The sequence below is a fragment of the Talpa europaea genome, assembly GCF_964194135.1.
Source record: "Talpa europaea genome assembly, chromosome: X".
Lineage (NCBI taxonomy): Eukaryota > Metazoa > Chordata > Mammalia > Eulipotyphla > Talpidae > Talpa > Talpa europaea.
The window spans coordinates 94,434,126-94,442,695 of record NC_140081.1 but is presented as its reverse complement, the minus strand read 5'-3'; the positions used below and the strand labels follow the sequence as shown (position 1 = coordinate 94,442,695).

At 55.5% G+C, this 8,570-nt stretch overlaps 1 protein-coding gene across 1 annotated transcript; it reads left to right on the top strand.

Annotated features, from left to right (window-relative positions):
- Positions 1-6,096: 6,096 nt before the first annotated feature.
- On the top strand, positions 6,097-8,078 carry LOC311187729 (melanoma-associated antigen 10-like; the record flags this gene model as incomplete). Its single annotated transcript, XM_084259053.1, has 2 exons — positions 6,097-7,479; positions 7,941-8,078. 2 exons carry the CDS (start codon positions 6,097-6,099, stop codon positions 8,076-8,078), a joined length of 1,521 nt encoding a protein of 506 aa, XP_084115179.1.
- Between the last annotated feature and the right edge of the window lie 492 nt (positions 8,079-8,570).

Genomic DNA, 8,570 nt, shown 5'->3' with positions numbered 1-8,570 from the left:
ATCGGGTAGGACGCATTAAAGACTTTATTTCCCTATTTTCTCCCTGAGTTGTACATTTTCCTTATTTCCTTTCCTCTTGTAAATAAACCTTTTATTAACCCTTTTGCATGTGTCTGTAGTAGAGTATTCATAAGTCCCTTTAAAGCGCGCGGGTGAGGACCCACAGCCAGGAACCTGTTTAATATCGGGGCTGCTCTATAACAAAACCTTTTAATTTATGGTTTTAAAATGCATTTCTTTTAATTTATGGCTGAATGGATAACTAAGAAGGATTTCACAGTGAACTGTGTCCTATTTCAACAAGTGGTTTAAACCTTTTGATATTTTGGACAAACTTCCCCCAAATTGAATTTTGAATGAAGTTTTGTTTTCTGACATCTGAACTAACTTTGGGAGTTTTCCAGAGGGTCCCTGAATGTCTCAAAAGATTTGTTCTCCTTATAAAATAGAGCCGTTAAACTTATCAGGCATATTTGATATATTACATTATATGGAAAGCACTGTTAAAGTAAGAACAGATGCTAAACTTTCTTTAGGCTCTATTTTTATAAAATGTTAATGTGTTCCAAAAATTTTGTGAAGTTCCCAAAAATCTGATATGTTTTCGTATCATTATTAGTCATAATTCTAGTTGTTTTAAAATGTATGCACAGAAATAACCAAATTTCTTTATCACTTGCATTATGGTAAACTTGCCGGATCTTTAACCATGGCCATTTTTAAGTCTCTTGTCATTTACAGTTATTATTTTACTGTGATGCTTTTGCAAAAGTGTTTCTGAAAAGTACTTCATCTTCAAATAGATTCCTGGGAAAGATTTTGACAAATATATTTGATAACTTTAAGACTATAACACTGAACTGGGTTAAGAATTTCTAAAACTTTAAAGGAAAACTAATTCATAAAGCTGCTCGCCCAAGATGAAGCAAAACAAGGATTAATTACAGGGGGTTCAATGAACTAATGAAGAAAATAATTTATGACTTCATTGTAAATACTACTGTTAATGTTTTGTTTTCCAAATTTAAAGGACCTTTTTTCTCCTCTCTTTTCAGCTTTCTATAATTTATAATAACTTGGTAAGGTGTACTCTGGTAAACAAAAATTGAAAAAACATTTATCTTTTTCTCTCTTCCTGATCCTGTTGTCTTTGGGGTTTAATCTACCTGTAAATTTCAGAGACGTCACCGCACGTCGTGTATACACAGCTGCTGCTTCGTGGGCCACTCAGGAAGTTCAAAGAACACCTGCTGACATCAAGACAGTCAAACTGCAACCCAGGAAAACCCATCAGACTGTAACTGCCATCCTCACCCACCATCTGGAGATGCTTCAAACTCAAATCTAGAACTCTTCCTGAATGGCTGCTCTCCATTCAGCTGAATGTAAAAACTGAATTTATAATCTGTCAAACTACTAGCCTTTGATTTCCTTTTGTTCCCACAGAAATACCTCTTGTTAAGTTACATGATTGCTCACAACATAAAAAGGCCTAAATTAGGTGGAAACTCACCTCCTCCAGAAATAAAACATCCTCAACGTTCATCCTGTTCCGAGTAATCATGGGGATATGTGATTAATAACACAATGTGTGGTGCCTATGTAAATAACTCAGAAAAGAACTGTTTTCAAACTTCAATTATACATTATCCAATACAAAAAATAACTTAGGAAGGTAAAAGCTGAATCTGATTATAGCTCAAATGAGCTATTTCATCAGTTAAATCATGGCTCTTGGGAAGCTCAGCTTCAAGACATTTTTCAGTCCCCAACTAGTGTTCGTCTTCTAGTCATCATCTGAAGCTCTGTGATGTGTTCTCTCTTCCTAAGGACTTCCAGCCATTGTAGGCAGTCACTCACACCAAGTGGCGTCCATCAGGACCTGATGGCTGCATGGAATCAACAATAACCATAGAAATGACAATGGCACTGCCTGGCCCTTCCGGCTGATGACTCAGGGAGAGGAACTGTCGGATTGATTCCTTGACGTGACCATTAACCTGCAGCCAAGAATGAATGCTTGTAGGGTAAGGAAAAATGCCAGGCTTTTCTGCCCTCCCGCCATCAGGATAGATGGTGGATCCTGGCGGTCCTGAATGCATGCCTGATGGCGGCACCTGGACTAGGGTGTGGGCATAGGTAGATGGGATTCACCTGGGCTAAGACTGGCTTTTAAGGGGGGCGTCACGGGGACGCCAGCAGAAGCCGAGAGAGAAGCAAGAGAAGCAGAAGCTGAGAGAAGGCCGGAGAGCCCAGATAGAGTGAAGACTTGCTGGGGGCTGGGAGGCCTGCCAGCCTCCCGGCCCCCCGGCACCCTTACCTGCTGTGTACCGGGTAAATCCCAATAAAAAGACCTGCAAAAAGCCACTAAGGACTCTGACTCCTCCTTTACCCGGTCTGCTGGATCATAGGAAGCCTGCTCAGTGGTCATTCCTGATCCTACAATGCTGCACCACCTGGTCATAGTCTCAGCCTCAGCATATGGCTGAAAGGTGAGAATTTTTAAAATCGAAACCAAAAGATCAGCCTTGAACATTCCCTGAGCAGACTAAACCAGTTCAGCCAGACAAGCAAAGCTTAATTTAGCTTATTTTGCAAGACTGTCTTGACCTGGGTCATTTCTTGCCTCTGGAAATCATAAGCAAAACTTAAACTGTTTACCAAAATTGATATGAGGTAACCATAACCAATTTTCTATAATATAAGAGAAGTCTGATAACCAATCACTACGAAGAAGAAATAGTCACTGTCTTCTCACCAGAAGCTGCTTAATATCAACGTACCCCGAACCTCATTCCAGGTTCGGTGCAAGTGCTCCTGGTTCGTAAATAATCTGTCTTGTCGGTGTGTGCACAATAAGCTCTTTTACTAATTTAGTGTTTCAGTGACTCGTTGGCATTCTTTTATTTCTGAAATTTGGGCAGGTGCCCGAGAGCTGACCTTTCAAAGTATTTGAAAAGAAGATTAAAAAAATGGAAAATGGTGTGGAAATATCAGGGTGACCCACGCATAGTAAGTGTACGGGTACGTATTCCCTTCATGGACACACACACAACAGCACACTTAGTAGAGATGTGAAATGTCGTTTCTTACTAGCGTGCGGGTTGAGAGAGCAAGCGCCGCTCTCCGGGCCGCAGTGTCAGAGCACCTCGAAACAGCAGGGCCTCCCCCGATGCCGCGCTCTTTTGGAACAATGTTTCCAAGGCCTTGGCGACGGGAAGCGCCGCCTCCAACGGCTGCCGCTCCTCTGCCCTCTGGTCGCGGCCGGCCCGCGTGGCAGCTCCGACTCAGTCCGGGGCCCCAGTCCTTCCCCGCCCGGGTGAGTGCGCGGGGCTGGGCGGGAGGCAGCCTGCCGGGCTAAGGCTTACTCAAGGGCCGCAGCCAAGGGAGGGGGCCCCGAGTGAGGGCCAAGGGGGGCGCGGGCCCCAGCACACCCCAAGGGCCCAGCTCCGGCCCTGCTTCTGGCCCGGGAGACCCTGAGAGCGCATCAGCCGAGCGCCCTGTTTCTGCCTGGGGTTTTCTGCCCAGTCGGGCCTAGGCCTCGGGGCTGGGGGGGCTGGGGTAGCGGGGTGCATCTTCTGCTCCCTCAGCGGGGAAAGGCATCCCGGGGACCTCGGGAGTCGAGGGAAGGAGCCTGTGCCGGCGCAGGCGGGACCCTGGGCCTCAGAACAGAGGGTCCTGAGCCCCCCGCCCGCCGCCCCCTCGGTCACTCTGGAGGGTCCCGGGAAGACGCGGCCGGAGCCATGGCCGCAGCCGTGGGGGGCGGGGGCCCCCAGGACGGGACGGCCTGGGCTGGGAGCTGCCGTCACACGGCAGAGGGGCGCCCAGGCCCGCCAGCGCGCAAGGGGAGGCCCGAGGGCCACCGAGCCTCCAGGACGCAGGCCCCGCGCCAGGCCCCGCGCCGCCCCTGCCGTCCGGGCCGGGAAGCCCCGCGCGGCGCGGCCGGATGTCGCCTTCCCTCACTTCCGCCCGCCGGGCCCGGGGGTGCAACGTGGCTGGCTGGCGGCTCCCCCTCTCCGGCCCACGGGGGGCGGAGTCCGGGGCCTGCCCGGCCTGAAGGTAAGAAAGGCGCCCCGGCCGGGACGGAGGGGCTCCTGAGCCCCAGAACAGAGGAGGCCCCTCAGAAGCCCGTCCGACGTAGCTCCCCGAGGGGGGCTCCTCGCCTTTGCGCTCGGGAGGCCGAAGGCGGTGGGGTTTTACTCCGACGGACACGGAGTGAGGCCGGCAGAGGACACTCAGCGGAGGGAGGACACTCGGGAGTCAGGGAGTGGCCCATGAGGGAGGAATTCGGGGGGCTTCTGCTTCAGAAGAAGCGCCTCACAGAAACGCCCCACTTCCGCCTGAGCTCGGAGGCGCCAGGCTGCGCTGCCCAGAAGGCGCCCTCCGTTAGGCCGGGAGGGGTGTCTCAGGAGGCGAGAGCCTCGGATGGCTCAGCGAGGGGGCGCGGGCTCCCCAGACCTTGCCACCTGTTACCGCGAGAATCTGAGGGCGGCCGGGGTGACCCTGACCTCCAGAACGCAGCCAGCCGTCCTCCCCCCGCCCATGCCATCTGCTTTGGGAGCCCCTGTGCTTGTGTGGCCTGCGGTAACCCTCGCTTCTGTCTCAGGGGCCTCGGGGGCCAGGAGCCGGGTCTGAGGGGCAGCATTAGCCGAACAGAGGGTGGAGTCCAAGATCTTGCCCGAAACCCGGGTGAGGACCCCGAGAGAGGCTTAAAGGTATCCCCACCCCAGAACACAGAGGGGGACCACCGAAATCCGCTCCTGCCTCTCTGGCAGAGACCCCAGGAAGGACTTTCAGTCCGAGGCACCCCTTCATTTCCTGGGGGGTGTCAGGGAAATCAAGTCTGAGAGGGCCGACTCAGGTCAGCCCAGCGAGGGTTGTGGGCCTTGCCAGGCACCAAGGTGAGCCCCCCCCCCCCAGGTAGACTCAACCCCCACCCACCCCAGAGGAAATAAACCTTCTGGGCCCTTGTCAGCCCTGTGAGGCTCCAAGGCATGGCCGCCTGCTGTGTTGAGGGCGTTTCCATTTGAGCTTTCTGGGGGGCAGGGCGGGAGGGCGGGCACTGGCCCAAGAGAGGCAGCTCAGGGCGCAGAGGGGGAGTCTCGGGACTCGGGGTATGGACGGAGGGGACTCCTCCCGACAGAGCAGCCGCAGGCTGAATCCCAGCTCCGCTTTGCCACCTCGGTCAGCCACGAGAGGACGCGGAACACGGTGGCAGCGCGCACCCTCCTTCCTCCACTGGTGGTTCATGACGCTTAGATTTTCATGTCAACGAAGGTGGCCCCAGCTCGCCAGAGGGAATTATTTTTGACCCTCTCAGGTGGCAAAGGTGGGACCAAGGGGATGCAACCATTCCAGGACACGTGACCTCCCAGAGTTCAGCCGCATCTTGCTGTCCCCTCTGGGACGCCCTGGGCAGGTGTGACCAGATGTGGGGCCCCCTCACCTCCTGCCGTCTAGTCTCAGGCTGTGCAGTCTTGATCTGAGAGTGTTGCGTCAGGCCAGCGGAGGGCTGGGGCCCAGGCCCTGCCAGGGGAAAGGTGAGAACCCTGAGTGAGCACAGAGAGCAGCACCCGCCCCAGAACAGGGGGACCTCGCAGAGCCTGGCCCATCCCTCCTGTCACCTCTGGAGGCCCAGACATGTGCTTGCTGCCTACATCCCGAGGTGCCTCTTCCTTTCTTCTCCCAGGGGCTCCAGGACCCTGGAGGTGAAGGTCGTGGTCTGAGGCACGCAGCTCAGGTGACAGCAGGTGAAGCCCAGACACCACCGGCGTCAAGGTGAGGTGCCCACCCAAAATGTAGATCTGTGAGTGCCCCCTGCTCAGAACAAAGAGGACCCCACATGTCCAGCCACTCCCCGCCCCACCCTGAGGAGGCGCCATCTCTCATCCTCACTTCTGAGAAGCTTTGGGCTGTTGAGTAGGGCATCGCCCTGTGAGGCCCAAGGGCACCCCTAACAGGAGGCCGTTAAGTCGCCTTTCGGGACCGCCAAGGGAGCGCTTCTCAGCTGGGGCTGCTCGTGTCCTCTCTCCCCCAGGCCCGTGGGACCCGTCGGTCCGCACGCCTGCCGGCTGCTCCGAGGCCACACGCGTCGTCATGCCTCGACCTTCGAAGCGACGGCGCTACCTGCTTGAGGAAGAGCAGTCCCAGAGCCAGGCCCAAGGCCTAGGGGGTGTACAGGCTCCCGAGGCCGAGGAGGAGGAAGCGTCCTCCTCCTCCACCTGCTCCTCCTCGTTCCCGTCCTCCTCCTCTTCCTCGTGCTACCCTCTCTTCTCTAGCACCCCGGAGGAGATGAGTGCTCCTGGGACACCCAGTCCGTCCCAGAGCCCTCGTGGCGCCTGCCCCGCCACTGCCGCCGCGGCCTCTGCTCTGGAGAGCCCAGCCCAGGAGGTGAGCGCCGCCGGCCAAGGGGAGGAGCGTCCCAGCACCTCGGCGCAGGCCATGCAGGCCGCTGCGGCCACTTCCAAGGATGCGGTTGATGATGAGAAGGTGGCTGACCTGGTGCAGTTCCTGCTCCTCAAGTTTCGCACCCAGGAGCCGACCAGCCAGGCCGAGATGCTGAGGGAAATCCTCGGCGGCGACGAGGAGCACTTCCCTGACATCTTCAGCCACGCCTGCGAGTGCATGCAGCTGGTCTTCGGCCTTGACGTAAAGGAAGTGGACCCCCAAGACCACTCCTACGTCCTGGTCAACACCCTCGGCCTCAGCTATGACGCGATGCTGTGTGTTGGGCAGAACGTGCCCAAGACGGGCATCCTGGTTCTTATTTTGAGCATAATCTTCATCAAAGGCAACAGTGCCCCTGAGGAGGAGATCTGGGGAGCCCTGGAGGTGATGGGGGTGTTTGCCGGGGTGGAGCACTTCATCTTTGGGGAACCCAGGGAGCTCCTCACCGAAGTGTGGGTGCAGGAGCGGTACCTGGAGTACCGGCAGGTGCCCGGCAGTGATCCCGCCCGCTACGAGTTCCTGTGGGGCCCCAGGGCTCACACGGAGACCACCAAGATGAAAGTCTTAGAGTTTTTAGCCAGAGTCGATGGGAGTGACCCCATATCCTTCCCACTGTGGTACGAGGAGGCTTTGAGAGGTCAGGTAGTGCGAGCTCAGACCAGCATCACCAGCTCCCCAGATGACCCCGCTGGCATGGCTGGCGTGAGTTCCAGTGCTAGGGCGAGTTCCAGTGCCAGTGTCATTTCCAGTGCCGGGACCAGTTCTAGTGTCGGGGCAAGTCCCAGTGCCAGTCCCAGTGCCAGCACCAGTCCCAGTGCCAGGGTGAGTTCCAGTGCCGGGGCCAGTTCCAGTGTTGGCGTTAGTTCCAGTGCTGGGGCCATTGCCAGTGCCCGGGCCAGTCCCGGCACCAGTCCCAGTGCCGGCGTCAGTTCCAGTGCCGGGGTCAGTCTCAGTGCCAGGGCCAGTCCCAGTGCCGGGGCCAGTCCCAGTGCCGGTGCCAGTCCCAGTGTTGGGGCCAGTTCCAGTGCTAGGGTGAGTTCCAGTGCTGGCGCCATATCCAGTGCTGGCGCCATATCCAGTGCTGGGGCCAGTTCCAGTGTTGGCGTGAGTTCCAGTGCAGGAGCCAGTTCCAGTGGTGGCACCAGTCCCAGTGTTGGCGTGAGTTCCAGTGCCGGGGCCATTTGCAGTGCTGGGACCAGTCCCAGTGCCGGCGCCAGTTCCAGTGCTGGGGTGAGTTCCAGTGCTGGCGCCATTTCCAGTGCTGGGGCCAGTTCCAGTGCTGGCGTGAGTTCCAGTGCTGAGGCCATTCCCAGTGCCAGGGCCAGTCCCAGTGCCATGGCCAGTTCCAGTGCAAGGGCGAGTTCCAGCACTGGCACCATATCCAGTGCTGAGGCCAGCTCCAGTGTTGTTGTGAGTTCCAGTGTCAGTTCCAGTGCTGGCACCAGTCCCAGTTTTGGCGTGAGTTCCAGTGCTAGCGCCAGTTCCATTGCCAGGGCCAGTTCCAGTGCCGGGGCCAGTTCCAGTGCTGGCGCCAGTCCCAGTGCCGGGGCCAGCGGCTTCTGGCCCGAGTGAGTGGGGAGCAGGTCCTCCATGGTGTGGCCCAACTCGGCACAGAGGGTCAGCGAGGCTGAGCCATGGGGAAGCATCTTGGGGTTCCTGTTCCATAGGGGTGACTAAGAAATTTATCTTGAGGTTATTTTGTTTTGTATTTTAAAATGTTACTTTAGCTAGAAAGCTGACTGGCTCCCGAACCTGCATTTATGAGTGATATTGGTCACACGTTTGTTGCTGCTAATAGAGTTTCAGAGTTTCGCTGTTTTGTAAAACAAATCGGGAAACCTTCCATTTTATCTGTGACAAAATAACAAGGCATTGGAATAGTAATTTCCTGGAGATGTGGACGATCTAGCTGTCATGGATGGGGTGTAGAAATAGAGAAATAAAACAGAAGAGAGTTAGTTCTTGGTCTCTTTCCTTTATGTTGTTCTGTAAAAGTAAAGAGCACATGTGTCTGTGCTTTGCTCGGGTCATTCAAGAGGGAGAGATGAACGTGGTAAAGAAGCCCCTGCTTGGGCCTCCCCGGTGGCGCAGCGGTTGAGCGCTGGGTTGCGAAGCTGCCCGCG